Source organism: Gobius niger (genome assembly GCF_951799975.1).
Source record: "Gobius niger genome assembly, chromosome: 7".
In the NCBI taxonomy this organism is placed as follows: Eukaryota; Metazoa; Chordata; class Actinopteri; order Gobiiformes; family Gobiidae; genus Gobius; species Gobius niger.
The window spans coordinates 25,464,083-25,486,125 of record NC_136858.1 but is presented as its reverse complement, the minus strand read 5'-3'; the positions used below and the strand labels follow the sequence as shown (position 1 = coordinate 25,486,125).

The window sequence follows — 22,043 nt, the reverse complement described above, 5'->3', positions numbered from 1 at the left end:
TGGTGAAAACCCAACAAAAAAGCAATGAAAAAAAAAGTTTAAAAAAAAATACGGAAAAATCTCCATTTAGATGTTTTGTAGGTTTTAGCTTTCAAATGAGGCTGTGACCTTATGGATTTGGGTAAAGCTGATCTTGAGAAAATGCGCTCAGTTAAGGCAGGGTTTAAGAGGTGAATTCTGGTTTATGTGCTTAAGAATTGGTTCTGGTCCTGGTTTAGTCCAAGTTCTGTCCAGAGTTAGTCCTGCTTTCTTCTGGTCCAGAATTGGCTCATTTTAGTCCACTGTAATTGGACTGTTGAGCTCACAGTACAGGTTATATAAAATTATATGATTTTAGGAGATGCACACTTCATCACAGGTCCCTCCATGCACTACTAGACCCTAAGTAAGAAAGAACACTTTATCCCCCAGTCCAACAGTGTAGCATCATTAGCCTCATAAAGTAGCAATTGGTATGAACAGAGAGAGAAAATTAGTGGAAGTCAAATTACTATGTTCTTACTTTGAGCAATTATTCTCAGCCTCTTTGGCATTTGCAAGGCAATTCCCACCAATTATCAAAATGAACCGTTTCGAATCCGTTTGAAATCTTTTGAGCTTATTTTTTTTTTTACCCCCAATGAAAATCTGACGCCTCATTAACCAAACCCATATCAGATTAAATTCAGATTGAAGTCACATCAGCAGGTTTTAATCTAATTACTGCTTAACAAAGTGTGTGCGGTGAATCAAGTGTTAATAGAAACTCCTCTGTTGACTTCATTACCACATCCTGACGCCAAAGATCTCACGGGACATTTTTTTTTTATTACTGGGAGCTCCTAACTGATGACATAAGGGCATGATGTTTCAATAGCTGTGTTAGTGAAGAAAAACCCCAGCTGAAGTAGCTTTGGGCGCGGGGAGTTGAGCAGATGGGTTAAAACAAGATATGCATAAGCAGGAAATGATACAGGGACGATACCATCTCACTCCCGGAAATGTCTGAATATACAACAAACAGGCCTCAATCGCAACACTGTACAGGACGTATCTTTGGCAAAAACTAAAGCTATGCGCCAAGGCATTTTATCAAACATCAGTGCTAGAAAAACATACCAGGGGAAGGGCATGTTTGCAACGGCCAACTCTCCTTGAAGCCCTCTTTTGCACAATATGGCTTTACGTGAAAGTATAAAAATAAATTTGCTCTGTCACACAGCCCTGAGGGTATTGTTGTCCACGGAAATATCAAGCTTTTCTTTCCACATCTCTGCGCAGGACATCCCGGTTCGGATTGACCCGGGAGTTCCACTTCTTCTTGGAGATTTTGTAGCTTTATGTGTCCTCTTTGGCAAGTCACACGCTGTCACCTCAGAAGTCTGTTTCCTAGACCCCCACCTCCGCTCCAATGAAAATAATACAAAGTCTCCAAAAAATATGGAGAAATTCCTCTCTTCCACATATGGAAGACTGCGGGGGGACGCTGGGCTGTGAGACCCGATGCCATTGGACCCTTCAAGACCCAATTCCAAGTCCGTGAAGTCTCAGTGGTTTTTCTCCATCCAGTCCCAGCTCTCGTCACTGTCCTTTCTGTTCTTCTCCGCTTCGATGATTTCTCTGTAGCGCCGTCTGAAGAAGCCCATCTGCCGAAAACAAAGGGGGGGGGGGGTCAACATATGAGCAAACGAGAGAAAACACGAGAAACAAAATGATACGGGCAAAGTGTATCTGAGGTCATTCCGGTGGTTTCACAAGTCGCCAGGTCATTAACTGCAAATCATTTGGCGAACGCGGCGCTCTACATGACTGCACAGAATAGTAAATCATAATATTTGATCTTAGTGAACCTCAAAACCAAAGCCACTGGAGATTGATGATGCAACAGGTGCCTGCCAATGCACTGGATGATGTTGGATGTGCCACACGGGGAACATAAATCATAATCTACCGCGAGGTTCAGTCCAAGTTCAGGTTTTGAGGGCCAGGGGACTATCAGGGGTGTGGGTAAGAGAGTATAGGTATTTTAGTATATGTATATTGGCCTAGTGCATATTTGAAAAAGATTGTTGCTTGTACAAGTTTTTTAACTCTGGTGAAGAAAAGAGGCGGTAAGGAGGATCGGACACAAGAGTGGCTGCACCAATCTGCAGCATCCTACCATCCAAACACCACCCATTCACTTACCACAAGGTCCTCTGACCTGTTTTCTGGACAGGTGAGGCTCTGAGTATTCTGGCTAATGATGCTCATCCTCTTCATGATGCCTTCTGGTTATAAGGCTTAGGGCTCCATTGGTGGGGGAAAAAAGATTTAAATACTCCTTTGTACTTGTAGCCATCTCTACTCTAAACTCTGACCACTAAAGGAGTATACAGGCATCGAATTCTGTGTGAGGGGAAGTGTTGTTGTATTCTGTTTGTCCTATTGTTGTACATGAAATTGCCAATGACTCTGTTGTTTGTGAGGTTTCAGCATCTTGTTGGACTGGTGAATGCATGAAGTTTTTCTTTCTTGTCTGTTTTTCTTGTATGTATCCTTGTGCTGCAAAAATAATTGCCTCATCAGGGACATGAAATAAAGTGAAGTGAAGTCTCCCATCCAGGTACTACCTAGGCCCAACCTGATTTGTTTCAGAGATCTGACCAGTGGTGGTGTGATATTAGGAGCAGTAGTGTGGTAGAAGCAATAGCAGTTGTAGTAGCAGTAGTAGTTGCATCAGTAATAGAATTATGAGGACATATTCCTTATAAAAGAGGTTATCCCAATAGGGGGAGGCGTGTGTAAAATACATGGCATGCTTTTATAAATACTCATTTGTTTTGTAAGGTGTCCAGTGTGAAGATAATGGATAATCGAAAACGCAGCGAACCACCAACATCGACGGCGGCATCTCAAGTGGCTCACAATGCAGTGTTTCTTTAGGAATGTAATACAGCACCTTATTCAAAGCTGTGAGACTGTGGAGCGGCAGACGCAGGGGTGATGCCTCTCTCACCACGACGCCGTTCATTTATCCGCCTTCGACTAATACAGTTTATTGATACAGACCTACGCTCTCCTCAGGCATTTCCTGCACTGAGCAATACAGGACATGTGCAGCTCTTGTAAGGGTCGTTTATTTTGGCAAGATCCGAAAGACCCGGCGAACTGAGGGAAGTCTATCCCCGAGCCAACATTCCAGGGTTTAGTCGTGGTAGTCCCGGCGGAAAGAGGAGCACCGGGTAAAGAAAGGGAGTCCTGTGCGGACCGGGCCCCTAGACATCGGCAGTGATGCCGTTTCCCATTGGAGCCGCTCTTTCATGTGAGCGCTGCAGTGTAAATTATTGTCCTCAATGTGATTTGTCTTTTTCATGGTTGTTTAAGCTCCGCCCACTCTCTCTCAGCTGTCCCAATACAGCTGGGCATTGCGCTGGAACTGCTTTTCTACTCCAGCTTTATTTAATTCATTCATCATCACTTTGATCTGACTTTGTTTTTCCTTCTGTCAAAGGAGATAAAGAGGCTCAAGCCGTTGCCTGTACTTGCTTGTTTTTAGTGTTCAAGAGGCTTCGTCAGCAACTAACAGTTTCTTAGCAGGCAGATAGATCAAATAAAAATTGTAAACACAAATCTTGTTAACACAAGTCTTGTAATGTTGAGGCAATATGGGAAGTGGTCATGGAGGCACTTGCCGGGCTGAAGGTTGGAAATATGGTTGGACAGTAGACGAGTGATTGAGCATACGGTAAATATTCAAAGTGCAGTGACACTTTTTTCGTCTGATGTGGACAACTCAAGCTTAGTAACAATCACAACTTTACACGTAACAAGTCTCCAAGTGTTGAAGAAGTGCTGACAGAGCTGTTTATCGAGAGGGGGACGTAGGCAGATCACAGATAGTGCTTGTTCAGCGTCATTTACCTTCCACAGCAGCACGGCGAGCAGCAGGAAGATGAGGATCCCCACCAGCAGGCTGATGGCGATGATCCAGCCCACAATGTACCCCCGGGGCTCCTGACTGTGCAGCGCCTCGAAGATCAGCTACAACACAAGGCTCTGAGTCAGTGTCTGAGTCATGCTTGAAGACAATACACACATTACACACAGAGAACAGAGCTGGTGATGCAACGGGGAGCAACAGTAATGGAAGACATATTGCAACTTCGAGCCTAATCACAGGGATTCCAGGAAAAGTAGGTCTAAATACAGTGTAAGCATTAGTGTAAGTTTCTGTACAGTCAGTAAAAGTTTGTGCTCTTGGGTCTGTGGCTCGCAGGTGTTTGTTCCTTTGTGATGCCACCATTCCCTGCTACATATGGGACTGACTAGTGATTAGGATGGCCTCTTTTTGCCTGGAGAGGGTAGTTGCGTTGACCCCGGCACAAAGGCAATGTTTGAACCAGCTGCCCCTCGGTGGGTGGGTGAACTAGTGATGTGACATTCATGACAGACCGGCTCTTTTAGATGGCCAGAAACGGATCTCAATTGTGAAAAGAGCCAGATCTTATTTTCAGACAATTTTACCCAGAACTCCCCTGAACGAACACAAGAATCAGTCCAACAATGGAGCAGGCGAAACAAGTGAAAGCTTTTTGTACTAAAGTCAAAGCTAAATGAATAAAAATGATTTGTCAGACAGTTGTAGCGTATATTTAGTAGTTGTAGCGCAAGATTTTATTCCCAAACAAAGTGTAAATATCAGTCCCGTTGTAATAAAAAAACTGCGCCTTGAATCGATCACGTCTAAGATACTGTGAGTTATCTGGCTGATGTTATTAAAATGTAATATTAAAAAGAGCCTGTCTTCTGAACGGCTCTTTGAAATTAACAGATCCCAAAGACTCGTAAATCCCATCACACTTAATTGAAACAGTCAGTGTTTGAAAATAGCATGATGAATTTGCCCTTTAAACATAACCATTTCCTTATATGCTATTTTAAAATGTGAAAATATGTCATAAAATATGATATTTATTTCTGGTGGATTTTCCAAAGTAATTTTAGTTTGGGAGACAGGCTGAGGACAGGGTCATGGCCAGCACTGACCTTTCGCTCAGCAGGAAACAAACCACCGGCGCCACCCACCATTTGAGAAGGACAAACAGTAAACAACTTGTGCTTCATTTGCAAAAAGCATTAGTCTCTTGGTTTTTTGAATAATGTTACTAATGTCCACATTCAAACTAACTTCATGAGTTGCTGTAGATACTGTAGCATCAGAGGTGGGCAGTACTGAGCTACGTTTAATCAAGTACATGCACTTGACTAACTTTTTGAAGTATTTGCAGTTCGTTTTTTCATACAGTACTTTTTACTTCTACGTGAGTAATTTTAAAAAGGTCTTTGCTCTTACTGTTACTGTTTTTCTGTTCTTCTTACATAAATCTTCATAATGATTTATATTTATATGTTTTATGGTATTCTCTATTTTCATAATGTGATAATATAAACGTTTTCACATTATTTCATGTTTTGTTTCTCATAATATGCGTCGCTACTGAAACATAAATCAAACCTTTACGCTCAAATAGTCACTCAGTACTATTAGTGCTCAAGTAAAGTTTTCTCCAAGTACTTTTTTACTCTACTAAATACCACCACACTATACTTAAAGGGACTATATGGAGTTTAAAAATGTTAAAATGAAGTATTTTCCTCCCCCTACATGTTCCAGCCATGTCATAATGTGTAGAATGAGCTCAGACCTGTTCACCACAACTGCCTCTAAAATCCTGCTTGAGCTTAATGAGCTTAATATAGAACCTGCAGTTACGCGTAAGACCTTAGGTGGCAGTAGTATAAAAATGACCAACTTGCATCTAGTCCTTTTAATAGTACATATTCTACTAATATTTTGACTACTCTACCCACCTCTGGATAGCATACACTTGTTTTCTCACCCCTTCATGTCATATTCTTCTGTTTTTAAAGGCACACTGTGTAACATATTGGACGATTATGTTGCCATCTGTACAAAACACGATCCTAATGGTAAATGGTCTCAACTTTTATAGCGCTTATAGTGGGTGAAGTGTCTTGCCCAAGGACACAACGACAGTGTGCACTTTCAAGAGGCGGGATTCGAACCTCCGACCTTCCGATCATGAGACAATCCCCTCTACCATCTGTGCACCACTGTCGCCCCTAATGACCAGCTCAACACAGAAATCAAGGAATGGACTCTGCTGCCTTTAGTCGACATCTCCATGGCGACGAGCTGGAGAGGTACCTGCTCCAACTTACTCAGGCCACATGAAGAAATGCAAACTACAACAATGCACCGTGGTTTCTTCTGCTCTGACACTTTTATTGGATGATCCATCTCAGGCAACTAACTCAGGATAACAAGCTTCTTATTTCTATTGTAAATATAGCACAAACTCAGGACCATGCAAAATAGTTTAAATGGATTATAATCAGTCACAATGGGAACACTGTGGAGCGTTCAGAATAATTATACTTTATGGCAGTGCTTTGATCGCGTCGTTTAAGTTGAATGAAACTTTCTTTGAAGCCATTCGATACTGCAGCACATGGACCATTTCCCTCACAATTACTCAGGCTCATTATCATTCAATTAAAGGCAGTTTAAGATGTAAATATAGCGCTTCTCGTGACCACAGCTAAGTCCGTTTTAATGTGAGTGTCTGGGCTTAAACACAGAGCAGGAGAATGGACACACTTCGCTCATGTTGATCTTAGTAATGTGTCCTCTACAAATAATATGCAAAACGCAGCAGTACTTATAATATCAACAAGTAAATGTTTCGAGTTTATCATCTATTCTACAGTGAACAGGCAAAATACAGCGTGGGTTAATGAAGACTGAAATTCTCGACATGACAAAGCTCGGACACAAATGTGGCATGCGACACCAACTGTAAGACAAAACCCAGCGGGCGCATTAATCTCTAGTATAGTTGAATTCTTTCCCACATTAACGGCGCCCCTCTCCCCCCTCGAGCGCTGCTGCACATGCTGCTGGAGAACATGCCAAAGCACTTGCGTACATACAAAACAGATGAAAGCTCAAATGGCCATTGCACTTTGACTCCCAAATTGACAAGTGGAGATTGTGGGAATGTGCAATATTCATTCAGCATAGTTTCTTAGATTAGGACACACAGCAGACGGACTGGCATACCAGCAGAAAGCCATGTTTACTTGTCACGGGCTGCTGAGTGGACGAGTTGGGTAAGTTGATTTGGAGAAGGGAGCACAAATTATAGCTAGTGCGTCTAAAACAGCTCTAAAGGGAAAAGGAGTGTTTACTGAAGCTGGTTAAGTGCTGACAGAATGGTGGCTGCAGAGATTGTCGCCATGCATAGGAAGCTACACCATCTTCAGTGTTTTCCGGTTTGTAATAGAATTTGTGTGATTATGTATTATATTTTAGATGCCATACGGTAATCAGAAGTGAGCATATACTGTAGAGCTCGCGATCATCAAAGCAGCAAGACTTCTAGCATTGGGTGGAAGCTGAGACAACATGTTTCCGTAAAACTGGAGCATAAAATGAAGGAACTGCCCAAAATTTCCGTTAAGCAGAAAACTTAGTTTAGTGGGAAACATGAGGATAGTGTGGCCCACAAATGTTAAAGGCCCCGATTATCTTTTTGTTTACAAACAATGAAAGAGGACGCACCTTAAAGGGACTATACAGAGTTTAAAAATGTTAAAACTAAGTATTTTCATCCCCCTACATCTTAGGAAAGCCATGTCCTAATACTGTATATACATTGAGCTCAGGACAATTCACCATAACTGCCTCCAAAATCCTTCACTGTCACTCAAAAAGGTGTTAAGTCGGGTCCGAAGTGCCGTCATGCACGAGCTTAATATAGAAGCTGCAGTTACGCATACGACCTGAGGTGGCAGTAGTGAGCATAAAATGACTAACTTTAAAGGAATAGGCCACCGTTTTTACATACTAAGATATGTTCTTACCTCACTTTAGTCGTGTTAATATATCCCCGTCTGGTCTTTGTCCGTGCGCTCTGCCAGGCAAACGGAGCACATACGCAGCCTCTCCCACATGTCACATAGCTCCAAAAAAGCTCACGATAGAAGCTACCAAGCTCTTCCACGTGTTCCCTATTTAAATAAAGTTACGTGAAGTGTTTTCATGCGAAGTATATTTACACAGAAATGTAACATGTCGATTTTATAAGCAAATAAAAAGGGGGACTATATTGTGAGGCGTAATGATACGAGGAGCAAAACGTCCGCGTAGTAACTCCTAAAGACTTCCCCCGCTCACTTCCGTCAATAACCTTTAGGAGTTACTGCGCGGACGTTTTACTCCTCGTATCATTACGCCTCACAATATAGTCCCCCTTTTTATCTGCTTATAAAATCGACATGTTACATTTCTGTGTAAATATACTTCGCATGAAAACACTTCACGTAACTTTATTTAAATAGGGAACACGTGGAAGAGCTTGGTAGCTTCTATCGTGAGCTTTTTCGGAGCTATGTGACATATGGGAGAGGCTGCGTATGTATGCGTATGCTCCGTTTGCGTGACAGAGCGCGCGGACAATGACCAGACGGGGATATATTAACTCGACTAAAGTGAGGTAAGAACATCTCTTAGTATATAAAAACGGTGGCCTATTCCTTTAAGTTAAACTGTTAGTTAACCTCTTAACCCCCACCTGATCCGAGCACATTTTCTCCAATTTGGCTTTACCCAAATTAAAAAGCGATAAAATAGTGAGACAAAAACAAGGATTAAAAGGCAGCAAAAATGTAACAAAAAAACAATGAAAAAAAGAAAACTCAAAAAGGAGACGAAAACGTGAGGAAAAGGATCAGTTTAAATGAGTTTTGCAGGCTATAACCTTTTAGATTTGGTTAACCTTAAGAGGTTAAATACTCCTAACGCATTTCCAGCATCACAATTCTTCACAGAGAAGAATTTATAAGCACGGGGGCAATTGATAAATATGCGTTATAATTAGATGCACAGTGCCTGTTTTTTCCAAACGTCACTGCTAGAAAAATATGTAGTCCACAGTGTATTTACTCCATCCTCGAGGCTACAATGGGCCGAGCTAACTGTGTTTACTGAAGCCTAAAAGGGCAGCAATAGCTACCGGAATGGAAGCGCTGACAGCATGGCATGGTGCGCTCATACACGCCGCAATTTTCCAAACATCAAGCTCCAGGGTCACGAGGCTGTGGCCCGATGACCATCCTAATCGCATGATAGAACTCCACTGCGCTCTGAGATCATTGCATCTGATCTGGAGGGCATTTCAATCACTCAGCGGGACACAATAGAGGGGGGAAGGGTGTGCTGTCCTTGGGCTGCACAGCTGAGGACCCAAAAGCAGGGAGCACCAACCCTCTGGGCCCAGCTGTTCTCCGCACTCACATCTCTGCAAACGAACAGCGGTGGCATCGGTGAATGCGCAGCAACGGGATGGCAGACACTTTTATCCGGGCCAGGGGAAGAGTGGGTGTGAGCATGAAATGCCTTTGATCGTACAGTGGTCATAAACACATGGATTTTAAAGACACAGCATTTGTGGTTTTGTAGTACAGCCGTTCAGCAGTAATTGTTTGTGGAGAAATGTTTGAAACAGACACTTTGGTGACAACTGTATAGCTTTCTACATTTGACATTCTTGAGGTTAAAAATATATAATTGAGGTAGTGATGGCAGGAGTCTGTCCCTTCATGAGCAACATTGGGCTTACAGCAGTACTAAGTAACTTGTTTACCTTAATAAATCCTTTTCGCAGTCCCTCTGGGGATAATACAAGTGTTGATGGGATGACTTGGGGATCTTTCATCTCCCCCTGGTGTCTCTGGCCAGAAAACCACAATTGCAACTTTGCTGCTTCCAGGTCGGAGTCACCAGTACACACCAATGGAATCACGAAGAAGAAGCAAACAGGCTAACGGGCAAAGCTAACTGCGGGCTAGCGCCACTTTAACAGTATTTACAGCCAAGTTTGAGTGACAAAAATGATCTCCATTGGATGTACAATATCCCTCTCTCCCTTTGTCTTTTCTATCAGTGTAGTATTTACTCTCACGGACAATTAATGAGTAAAAAAACGCTACGACACCTGCAGTGGTGCTTATGGCCTCAAGGGGCATGAGTTACTTAGTACTGCTTTAAGATGACCCCACAATAGTTTTTTTTCCCAGAGAAATCATACACTTCATTCTGCATCATTTGGGTCAGTAGAGATTCAGTATTTTCACGCGACATGATGCCGAGGATTTTGACAGCTCCCAGCTTTTAGGTCAGAGCAGGAGCTAGTCCAATGCAAAGTGACTGAAAGAATCCCGAGAATCAAAGCCACAGCCTGATCCAAAGATTTCATTTCTATAAATCCACTCGTCTTGTACTTACAGAAATCTCCTCAGGCAGCCCCTTTGGCACCTCTACGGCCCGGTCGCTGACTTGAACGCTGCCCCTCGTCACAAACTGGATCACAGAGGAGCTGTCCTGTAGGCCCAATGTGCAGCGATGATGAGTCAAAGCACAAAAGCATTGCTATTGCACAACTATTGAAGGACCAAATTACCCTTTTAAGTATTTCAGTGTTGAGTAGAAGCTTTATGTCTATGTTTAGCACTTCTTCTTTCAGCTGTGGACCAAGCATGCATGAGATCGTCATACAGGCGCGTCCCGGTCTGTCGCAGTCCTGTTACACAAAAAAGAGGGATGTTTCTTTTGTCTTCAGGCAATAAGTAAAATGTGGATGCTTACCAAGACTTTGCGTCCAGACTTAGTGAAGAAAGCGAATATGGAGTGGAAGATGCTCTCTCTGTCCTGTGGGATGGTGCAGGGTGTGGGGTTTCTGTGGGGTGTGCAATTCCCTCTGCCGTCTGCTACCTGGAATAAACATTACAAAAAATAGTTTGTAGTAAAATTAAACAAGCATGCTAAAAAATACATATAAACTGAACTGAAAAAGGCAACAAAAATGAATCTAGGGCAGTCCAGTTAAGATCTGAAAGTGAAAACGCGGACATAAGCATTCTCGTCACCTTAAGTGGCCCAAACCCATTATCATTACGACTCCCCAGTGCTGACAGGAACCAGCTGAAAGGTGCTACCCCTCCCTGTCCCGTTTCCCATATGGAGTGATTTAAAGGTGTCTGTTTAGCGTCCACGTCCCGGGGGAGCACTTCCCCGCTTCCTCTTCAGGCTGTCCCATGTTGCTCTGCATTTGGGAAATGTCTCTCTTCATTGTCTGCCAGGCTGCCACCCTCATGTGTGGTCATTCATTCCACAAGCTTTTACGGCAGTGCGAGCTCATGTCCTGTTACGGCTTTTTACAGAAACGTCCAAAACAAGCAAAAGCTGCTGCATCAGATCCTTGAACAAACCCAGCTCCGAAAAAGACGGGTCACTGTGTAAAATGTGATAACATAAGATACGCATGGTCAACGCAACTGTACAGCATTAATCCCACTTATTTTTGTTAGTCCTGTCACGGTATTTTTGAGGTTTGCTGCAGTCATCAAATCTCTGTTTTTAATCAAATGGTAAAGCATTCCACACAAGATATGTTACTGGTTGTCTGGAATTTAAATAATAATGAAAAACAATGCAAGAATTACATGCATTTCCAGTTTGTAGCTGTTGTTTGCTTTTATTTAGGGCTGGGCAATTATTAACATTTAATCAAAATCGCAATCCCTGCTTTGTTTAATCTCAATAATTGCCATGGAGCTTTATAATTGTCAGCTTTACCGCCATTTGGCAGAAATGGCAGTAAATGATACTGAAGGGAAACCTTTGTCATCGTTTGAGCTGTCTGTGTTCATGAATCAGCTATGTATTGATTTTTCTTATTCAAAAAACAAATCTGAGAAATCGAGATCTATCAATACTGTATGAGAAAAAATAAATAAATAAAACGCCCTAGTTTTTTTCCATGATAAGACAGACATTGGAGACAGTAAATTTTGTCGTTTACACACCATTACTTAAAGATGCACTATGCAACTTTTGATTGAAAAATCATAATTTTTGTGTATATTTGACCTTTTAGTGAGTCTGAGTGCAGCATGGCACCTTTGCTTTCCCTCACAGTGTACCAGAATCAATTGCTTTGGGGTTTCTGGACAGTTTCTGGTACAAACCCACAAAAACAACTGATCCTGGAGTGTGGCGTAAATATACAATGTACACAAATATTAAGATTTCACTTCAAAAGTTGCATAGTGCATCTTTAAAGTACATATGACTCATTAGACAAAAAATTGCATAAACATATTTATGTAAGACATTGCTAAAGATTGAACCCAGTTTTCTTTAGTTTGGCCATTTTTGTGATGTTTATAAATTCACTTCCTTATTGGACACCGACAGGAAGTGACATAGATGAAGGCAAACAATTTTAAACTGTTGCCGTGCCAACCATGTTAAGTCAATGGGAAATGAGTCAAACCGCTGTGGAACTTTACCTCTATCTATGTCACTTCCTGTGAACAGCAGTGTTAATTTGTTAATATTTTATTTTAGTTTTAGTCTTAGTCTTTTGACTAAAATGTAATTTAATTTAGATTTAGTCTAAAAAAAACGTTTCAATTTTAGTCTAATTTTAGTCGACTAAAATTGCATGTCAATTTAGTCGACTAAATTTAAGACGAATTTAGTCAACTTTGCATTGATAATATTCATTATAATCATATTTAATGTTGTTCCTCTGCTTCATGGAGCTGCTCCACATGGATAAAGCACAAACCTGTTCATTTGGCAGAGAATTTACACATGAGGCTCTTTCAGACAGTCAATAGAAGTTTGGATGATTTTAGTCTCTCCTTTTCATTTTTATTTAGTCTTATTTTAGTCGACTAAAATATCTGGACATTTTAATCATAGTTTTAGTCTCATGAGAAACTTTTAATTTAGTTTTAGTCCAATTTTAGTCGCCAAAAATATCACTTTGACTAAAATTAAGACTAAATATTTTAGTCGACGAAATTAACACTGGTGAACAGCTTAAAAAAAAAAAAAAAATTCTGCCCAACATTTCTTATTTTCTTCAATGATTTTTTGATTGCAATTAGTTTTGATACCCTAACCTTCAGTACTATTTTAACAGTTTTAAGAAATCTGCCAAATTAACCACCCAACACTTTTCTGCTCCTTCGCCTGTACATCATGTCTGATTCCCCGTATATAATGTAAGAATATCTACTTGTGAAATATGTGTCCAATATGTCACTCCAGACGAAACATTAACAGCGTTTATGATGTGTGTTCCCGGCCTGGGATGGTACGGAGCAGTAGCTCGCTCTGCAGGTGTCCCATTCCCATTTCGTGCAAGCCGTCTGATCCCCTCCAAGTGATTCCAGATGTTTTGTCGGGGGAGGGCCAGATACAGTCACTCCTGTCTCACCATTCACAGCAAATACAATTAACAGTTTGAGCTCCTACCTATATGAAGGAACCAACCCGAGGGTTAAGAAAACAGTAACAACCCGCTGGGAGTATTGCGTTGCGTTATCTAAATGTAAAATGTTGTGAAACAAAATGAACCGGCAAGCTTCAGTAGCTACGTCAACATTTTTTCACTTTCGGTTTCACTGGCCCCCGAGGTTCCCCCCCCCACGAAGCAAATTGCCCGTGCCATGAAACACCATTTGAGCCGGTTTCGGAGCATAACATTATCCTCAAAGGTGAATTCGGGCAGCTGACGTGAACGAGGGGAGACAGACATAAGCTGAGGCCAACATGTGTCCGCAGGTGAACAAACTCATAAATAATGATCTGAACTGAGTAAATAATTTGAGTTCGTGCCGGCGGAGTTGGCACGCACCTGTGTCTCGACGAGGTGGAACATGTCCACCCCGTTGCCCGCCAGACGGTTGGGAATCCGGATGTCCACGGTGGAGCCTGGGAGACGACTGGGCCCGTTGTTTATGGCCTGGAAGCAAACGGGCCGAGAAAAGTCAAGAAACTGCAGTCATTTATAAAAGAGAAGACATTTTGCTCCATATAACTAATTTCAGGTATCACATTTTACAGGGTTTACACAGAGAAAAGCAAGATAAATTGAATGCTTTTTAACCTCTTAACCCTCACCATAACCAAGCATATTTTCTCCTGCTCGGCTTTATCCACATCTAAAAGTTTCTTACAGCCTATAGGCCAGTGCCTCATTTGAAAGCTAAGACCTGCACATCTGATCTAAACTTTTCCTTTGGCTATTGCTGTGTTGTTGACACTTTTTTGTGGCTTTTCGTTTTTGTCACATGTTTGTTGCTCTTTCATCACTTTTGTTGTCATGTTATTGTTGGTTCATTTTCATCTAATTTTCACGCTTCATTCAATACGTTTTTATTTGGGTACTGCCAAACTGGAGAAAATGTGCTCGGAGGTTAATGCCACAAACGCAGAAAAATAAATATGTGCATATTTCATTTCTTAAGATTTGCAAACATTTCATCAAACAGAGGAAAGAGAACTGGACCAAATTGGTAACTTTTGAGCAAAAATGTGGTAAATTTCAGCCAAAACTGCATCTGATGTGTTTTAAACTAGTGGTTCCAAACCTGGGGGCAGGCAGGGGGCCCAGAGCTTTGCCTGCTCAGAAGGTCAGGTCAGAGGTGATGTTAGATTGAGCTAATGATATGGCGAAATATCATCAAATATGACTGAGAAAGGACTACAGGTGCATTACACACCCCAATTTCAGTTTATCTGTTTACTTATTGGCAATTATTTTCATGTTTTGATACATTTGTGGGGGCCACAGCCACATTTTTTTCAATTAACTTACACACTAATAATTGTGGAGCAATGTCATAATTTTCCAATAAATTAAGATTTAGATTGATGTTGATTAATGCCAGTTTGAATCTAATGCTTTTTAAAAGCATCTATGGCCTTTTTAATGTCCCGCAAAAACCCTCCAACTGTGACCTGCAGAGGTTTAAAGTACAAGATTAGAAGGTTTTATACGTCACAGTACACAAATGAATACAGGACAAAAATATTATATGATCAACTTTAGTGATTAACTGTTCAGTCCTATAATAAAACACTTTTTCAGGCTGAGTAACACTGAAGCTTTTCATTGACAGCTGTTGATTCAGTGTCACAAATAAAGTCTGAGAAAAGCAAACAGAGCTGTAGTACCTGGAAGGTTATATTAAGAGGCTGAAAATGGCAGTCCATGTCTTCGAGCTGCACAAAGCGCGATGCGTCCACAGTGTTCCCGTAAACGAAGGAGCTTGGCGAAACCACACTGCGGAGGAGAGATTGAATGTTTGGTCAGATATAAAACAATAATAAAATTGTTTTGACAGCCACAAAAGCCTGGTAAAACCCCTTCATTTCAGTCCAGAGCGCTTGAATGTTCAGAGATATAAGTCAGAGGTGTTTTGTTTTTACAGCGAAGGCCCGTTTACATTAGAACAGCAGCTTTATCAGACGTCAGACTTCTGGCACTGCTCCCCATCTCTCTCCCGCTTCACTGAACCCTAGCCATGATAAAGTGCTCACAGATAAGGCTTTTTAAGTTGACATGGCCCATACTGACACAGACACACTCCCTCGCCTCCTCCCAACGCCAGATGGACCGAGTCTTACTCAGTGTAATGAAACAAATGCTGTCCTGAAGACTGTACCCTTCTCACAGCATCTCCTGCCCTGTCATCGAAGTGAAGACTGTGGAGTCTCAATCTGGGCTTCAGAGAGCTTCATCTACCAGGCTGTGAGGAAGATGAACTCTCCACTTCCCTGCCTACATTTTTTAATCACGATTAATCGCACTTGTGAAATCCGATTAATCTCAATTAATCTCAGTCAATTTTTCTCAAATAATTATATTCATTATTAATACTTGGCCGACATAAAACACTCAAATGTAAAGCTTTGCTTCACATTTCACCAAATACTCACAGTTTCATGATTCTATGGGAAAAGCTGGATTACACTATAATACAAGTGCTTTGTCTTTCAGGTCATGTGTGTGCTCATATACAGAAGGTCACAACATTAATTTATCGCAATAAATTCTTTTTACGATCAATTGTGAATTAAAGCTTTGACAGCCCTAGTTTTTTTAATCTACTCTTTACATAGTGTAGCCTATTGGTTTTTATTTGATAATCTATAATCATCTTAAGAATTGGCAGAACTGGTGTTTTGAGATGACAATCTACTCCACTGTGTTCTGCCTTTTCCTGTTCCTTTTCCCTGATGCAAGGCCTTTCAGAACATGGCTCTTATTATTGTGGGAAACAGCACAAGCTTTTATTGTGCAAGGTCAACGTAAAAGCCTCCATACCTGATTTTTGATTACAAACAATGAAAGAGGAAGCCACTAAATGAATATTAGTTCTGGTCCAAACTCATTCCTAACTTTTCTAACATATTCGTAATATTCAGATTCTTCACAGGTACGAGTTTATCACCACATTTCACAACTTGCAGGGTCACTTTTCAGGGTCATTGTCAGTTCATTAAACTGATACAAATGCTTTATAATTAAACAGACAGTTTGCAATATACAAAAGGAGGACAAAAGATAATTTGTATAGTGCCTTTAGTTCTTAATAGAATACTTTACAAACTGAGCAACTTCAGAATTTTGGGACAAGCCTTTTATATTTCCAAGACATTGATAGACAGGGCAATTGTGAATTCATCGATTGAAGAAAGAGACATGAGAGAATGCCTTTCACCCCTGTTTTTTTATAATAAGAGTTACATTATTTTCTTTTCCGGTATACATTTGCATTTGATTCTATATATGCAAATACCATGCTACATGAATATAAATGTTAACTATGGCAAAAAGCCTAGTTTTATTAGAACAAAATCAACTATTGTAGCAATATAGCACAAAATGTAAACAAATACACCTATATCTACAGTACCTACAGTGACTTTACCTCATTCATTTGTTAAGTAAAGTTAAGTTAAAGGGGGGGTATTATGCAAAATTGACTTTTTCAAGCTTTACATCATGTCATTATGTCATTCCCTCATTAAAAACATGCCTGAAGTGTTGCCTTGGCACATTCACGTATTTTTGAGTAATCTGTAAAAACTCTGATGGCAGCCATTTTAGGGATCCTCCTAGGAACGCCTCCACCTCCTGGAGACGCCTCCGAGCTTTCGTCACCAGCCGAGTAACCAACCACTGCTCCTCAGCAGAGCCCCCTCCCCACTGATGCCACAAACAGCGTGTGGAGGGAGGAGGTTCTTAAAGAGACAGAGGTCTATTTCAAGACATTCGCTACAGCCATTTTGAGAGAGCAATTTTACACAAGTCAGTTATTTTAATTTAGTGCATTTACAGACCAACAGAAGGTTTGGTCATCATTGTAGTGTGATATATACTGGTGCCATATGATTGAAAAAAGCATAATACCCCCTCTTTAAGTAAATGTTTGACATGTATCTTTGTCGATGTCAACAACCTTTGCAATAAAAGTTGGAAAACTGGGAAAGTTTATGCTACAACACTCTGTGATTGATAAACACCAAGACACCACAACGGTGTTTTCCTTAACTTTGCGAAAGGAGTGAAACAGCGCCCCCAATTTGATGCTGGTGGCCAAAAAGTGTACTACATCCATATTTACCATTGAGAATGAATAGGAGAGAGTTGGAATTAGTCATGCCAGCGCAAAAGTAGGTTACCCTCAGGCGAGCCAACAGAATTGTTTCGGAGGGCCAAATTTGGCCACGGGCCCCACTTTGCGCACCCCTGGTCTAATGTCTTGGAAACAATGACAGATACATTGACGGCTCTGTTCTATCTATGTATACCAACGCTGACCTGCTTGTGTTCCGTTCTAGAGTCTTACCCTGTGATGGTGGTGTCCGTCTCGTGAACCAGAGGGATAGAAAGGTCCAGTGTGTTGTCGTGGAGTTTGTGCTCAGGATTGGCACTGCAAGAACAACAATACCCTCATTAGTTTTTGGGTGGTACATGATCGAAAATCAAAAGAAGTTTTGATATTTGACCTTTTTGCTTGAACCAAAAACTGCAGAGTGCTGTTTTCTCCTGAGAGCTGGCTGGTGTCGAAAATCACCGCAAAATGATACTGGAGGGACAGAAAATGTGAAGATTCATATAAGTCGAGCTGAGAGTGACAGGTGTTGAAGCCTTTGTGCACAAGGTCATATGAAAATGAGTTCCAATTTTTAAACGGAAGCATCGTATTTCATTAACAGTCCATTAAATAGAATAACAAGAGAATGGGGTTCAAGCAGGAGAGGCCACTGGACATGTAGGAAAAATGTAAAGTCCTCAATATACAGTTGTACTTTGGAGCTGCGCGTACTACCTTGGTCTGGGCTCTCATGAAAGGAAATCCCACGCTGCATTTGAGGAAGTCCAGGTCAACAAGTGCACAGGAAATGCCCTTCTCTTCCTGCAACGACAAAAAGACAGAGCGCGTCAAACAGACAATCTGGAGACGCCACAATCGCGACGACCCGAGATGACAGAGGACGGCACAGAGGACAATGACCATTCGCGCTTATCACGGCGACGCGACAGGACCGACAGGAACTGATGACGCCGTAAAGCCCAGCAAGTGCATTCATTTAAGAGTGGGACATTATGGCATTTAAGAGAAGAGTTGGTTTTGTAAACTGGATTCAAAGATCAAGAACTTTGTTGCAATTGTACTCATAGTCACAAAGCGCTTGACTCATGCAAAGCGCTTTGTGACTGTGACTGTGAAAGGTGCTACATAAATAAAGTTCTTCTTCTTCTATTATTCCCTGAAATAACACAACATTGGACCAGCTTGCTTCAGTCATTTTTTGGCCATGAGAGATTTTAGTTTTGTTCTACTCTCTTCAAAGAGATTAGATGCAAGTTGGTCATTTTATGCTCACTACTGCCACCTCAGGTCTTATGCGTAACTGCAGTCTCGTGCATGACGGCAATTCGGACCCGAAGTAACAACTTTTTGAGTGGCAGTGCAGGATTTTAGAGGCAGTTGAGGTGAACAGGTCTGAGCTCATTCTACACATTAGGACATGGCTGGAACATGTAGGGGGAGGAAAATACTTAGTTTTAACATTTTTAAACTCTGCATGTCCCTTTAACCTCTTAACCCCCACCTGAGCCGAGCACACTTTCTCCAGCTTGGCTTTACCCAAATCTAAAAGCTAAAAAAAAAAGTGAGGAAAAGGCGACAAAAAACATGCAAGAAAAGCAACAAAAATGCAACAGAAACAAAATAGTGACAAAAACATGGCAAAAACACGACAAAAGGCAACAAACGTGACAAAAGAAAACCCAACAAAAATATGACAAAAAAGCGCATCACTTATAGGTCTTAGCTTTCAAATGAGGCATTACACTGTTAAGTAAGAGGTTAAGACGGCTGCATTTGATATCACTTTTTACTCCCCCAAAACATCTTCTGTCAAATCCATCTTTACAGGGATCATTAAGGTCGTTAAGTTGGTCGGCCAACTAAAACCTAATCGAAAAGAAATCTGTTGAAGAAAAATGATCTGCATGAGCTCAATACACGTTTCTCTCTCCAAAAACGAGAAGGTTTGTTGATCCGTCTCTCCATTGTTTACTACATTATTTACAACACTTCACTCTTCTTGCCTGCAGCTTGTGTTTTGTGAAAATGAATGACTTCTCTGTGCAAGTCGCCTCAGATTTGATTCATGGATAGAGATGGAGATTAAAATCTATACCGATCGTTTAACTATTTCCATTATTTGGTTTTACAAAGGTGCGAATAAGCCGCTTTTGAAACCCACCTGGAAACACATCCTACTGAGGTCCTACGGTTTTCTCAGGAGTCCGATTTCTCCTGTCAGAAGAACAGGTCCCTGGGCCTTATTGAAGTCTTAAATTAGGTTAAACTAAGAATGTACAGAGCAGAGATGGCACACACGCAGCCAGCGGGAGGGTAATGGGACGGCCTGCAGCCCGTATGTTTGGAAGCTTATCTAAACAATATGGAGCTTCACCGGCTGCACTGTCTAAACACTTGGGCCTTGACCTGACGAGGAGAGAGATTCTTTCAGAGAGAGTTCACTCAGGGGCTGTCTGCCAAGCTCCTGCTCTCAAAATATAATCCCGGGCAGCCATATTTCAAGAGCGTGACAACTTTGTATGATAAAATAGAGGCTGACGATGGAGCTTGGCTTTGGTTTACAAACAGCAAAGTTACTGAAAGTGATTGAGTCTGTGCTTTGTGATTTTGGAGTCAATTATCAGATCGATTTTACTATTATCATTACATGGAGGATGGTCGGGTCAACGACAGTGTCAGAAATGGAGAGAGACATTCAGCAAATCTTTAACCTCTTAACCCCCACCTGAACTGAGCACATTTTTTTCCAGTTTGGCTTTACCCAAATCAGAAAGCTTCTTCGCAAAAAAAGTGTGGAAAGAGCTTCAAAAATTCGACAATGCAACAAAAGAGCGGCAAAAACGTGAGAAAAAAAAGAGATGAAAAAGTGACAAAAATGTGATGAAAACATAACTAAAAAGCCACAAAAGAGCAACAGAAAAGTGACCAAAAAACCTGACCAAAAAGCAACAGAAAAGTGATCAAAAAAGATAAAAAAGTGACCAAAAATAGAGAATAGAATAACAGAAAAGTGACAAAAATGAGTGACGGAAACGCAACAAAAAAGTGATGAGAAAAAATGTCAAAAAAGTGACAACAATGTGAGGAAAAAGATTAGTTTAGAGGAGTTTTATAGCTGTCAAATGAGGCGTTACCCTGGCCTATAGTCCGTAAACCTTTAGATTTGGGTAAAAGAGTTGGAGTTGATAAAGCATATAGTACATTTGAGTATGACATTTTAACATCTAAGAGACTGTTCAAGACCAGCACAACCTCGAGACAATAGACACTGATGACCAAATGAGTGAGTCATATAAAAGTCCATAGTGCCAAACTTTAGCTCATGTTTATAATTCCCATCCAGAAGTGATAAAGGAAAGAGGTTGAAAGAGTGTGTTGGCTGTACTGTATTTACAAAACAGTTACAAGTAAAAAATACTCTTACCTGTGTACCAAATGTATTGCATTAATTGGTTTCGATGGAAGCCAAGTCAATAAAGCCTCGTTATAGCTGTTTGTGCTCACCAGATATTTCTATCATTTTGTGTTGGGTTTTGTCTGCTGATGTTAGTTGTACAAAGACTTCACTTCTTGATCTACTTTGGTCTGAAATGACTCACTTGTATATTGCCCTCATTAACCATCTGCCATAAATCAATCCACAAAACCATCCCCACTCTCCCTGACTCAGCAGATCTCCGCTGGGCGTGTGTCAGTGCCCTCGTCTTCATTAACTTCCAAACACTCCCCCTTTGAAATGAACCGTCGCCGTGGGGTGACAGGACCCTGCGGCGGCCATGTTGGAATTCCCACTATTTCCTGCGTCCCTCTGTGCCGCTCCGCAAACAGGACAGTCCCGTGGGATTGGGCAGGAATCGGGAAGTGTACTGTTTACCCATCACCCACCTACAGCAGCCCCGGAGACGGAGCACAGGGACACATGGAGGTCTTTTTCTCACTACAAACAGCACGCCAGCAGTGATTAACGGGAACACAAATTGCGAGAAGCTAAGTGTATTACAAAGCGTTAATATTTAGTAGAGATGTGTAAGGATTTATCTTGTTTGCAATGTGTTTTCCTCGTATGTTGCACCCATAGACTGTAGAAAATAATGGACGTCTTATGCTCACTCCTCCCCGTTTACCAGAATGACCACGGCCGTGGGGCAATTCATGGCGGATTTACAGGCTCCCCCTCCCCAGCTCTGACGAAGCATGTTCCTAAAAAGGACATACGGGCGGGATTTTCACCGTAGACTCGGCCCTTGCGTGACGTGTAGCTCGCGCTGCTCCAATGCTAACAGTCCGAGCCTCATTAAGTACGAGATTTCAAAAAATCATATTACGAAAACCAGCCTGGTTTCATATAGTGTTATTAACCCAGCGTGATCTCAGGAGGAAGATCTAGCCTAGTCTAGCGTTGAAACAATTGAAACCAGGCTTTAAAGTAGTTTTTAACGTGTCTAAACTCCAATGCTTTTCAATGGGGGCCTAGCGGCGATATGGAGGTACTGCAGCAACGGCGGAGCAATGGCGGC

At 41.4% G+C, this 22,043-nt stretch overlaps 1 protein-coding gene across 1 annotated transcript in view; it reads right to left on the bottom strand.

Annotated features, from left to right (window-relative positions):
- Window positions 1-764: 764 nt before the first annotated feature.
- itga9 (integrin, alpha 9) overlaps window positions 765-22,043 on the bottom strand; it is a 96,543-nt gene continuing 75,264 nt past the window's right edge. Inside the window, exons 19-28 of the mRNA XM_079559716.1 lie at window positions 18,241-18,327; window positions 17,918-17,997; window positions 17,758-17,841; window positions 15,077-15,185; window positions 13,755-13,862; window positions 10,691-10,816; window positions 10,506-10,625; window positions 10,331-10,426; window positions 3,883-4,002; window positions 765-1,625 (exon numbers count right to left, since the gene is read on the bottom strand). Of these exons, the coding sequence (XP_079415842.1) occupies window positions 1,527-1,625; window positions 3,883-4,002; window positions 10,331-10,426; window positions 10,506-10,625; window positions 10,691-10,816; window positions 13,755-13,862; window positions 15,077-15,185; window positions 17,758-17,841; window positions 17,918-17,997; window positions 18,241-18,327 (1,029 nt within the window). The 3' untranslated portion in view covers window positions 765-1,526. The remainder of the gene's footprint in view (window positions 1,626-3,882; window positions 4,003-10,330; window positions 10,427-10,505; window positions 10,626-10,690; window positions 10,817-13,754; window positions 13,863-15,076; window positions 15,186-17,757; window positions 17,842-17,917; window positions 17,998-18,240; window positions 18,328-22,043) is intronic.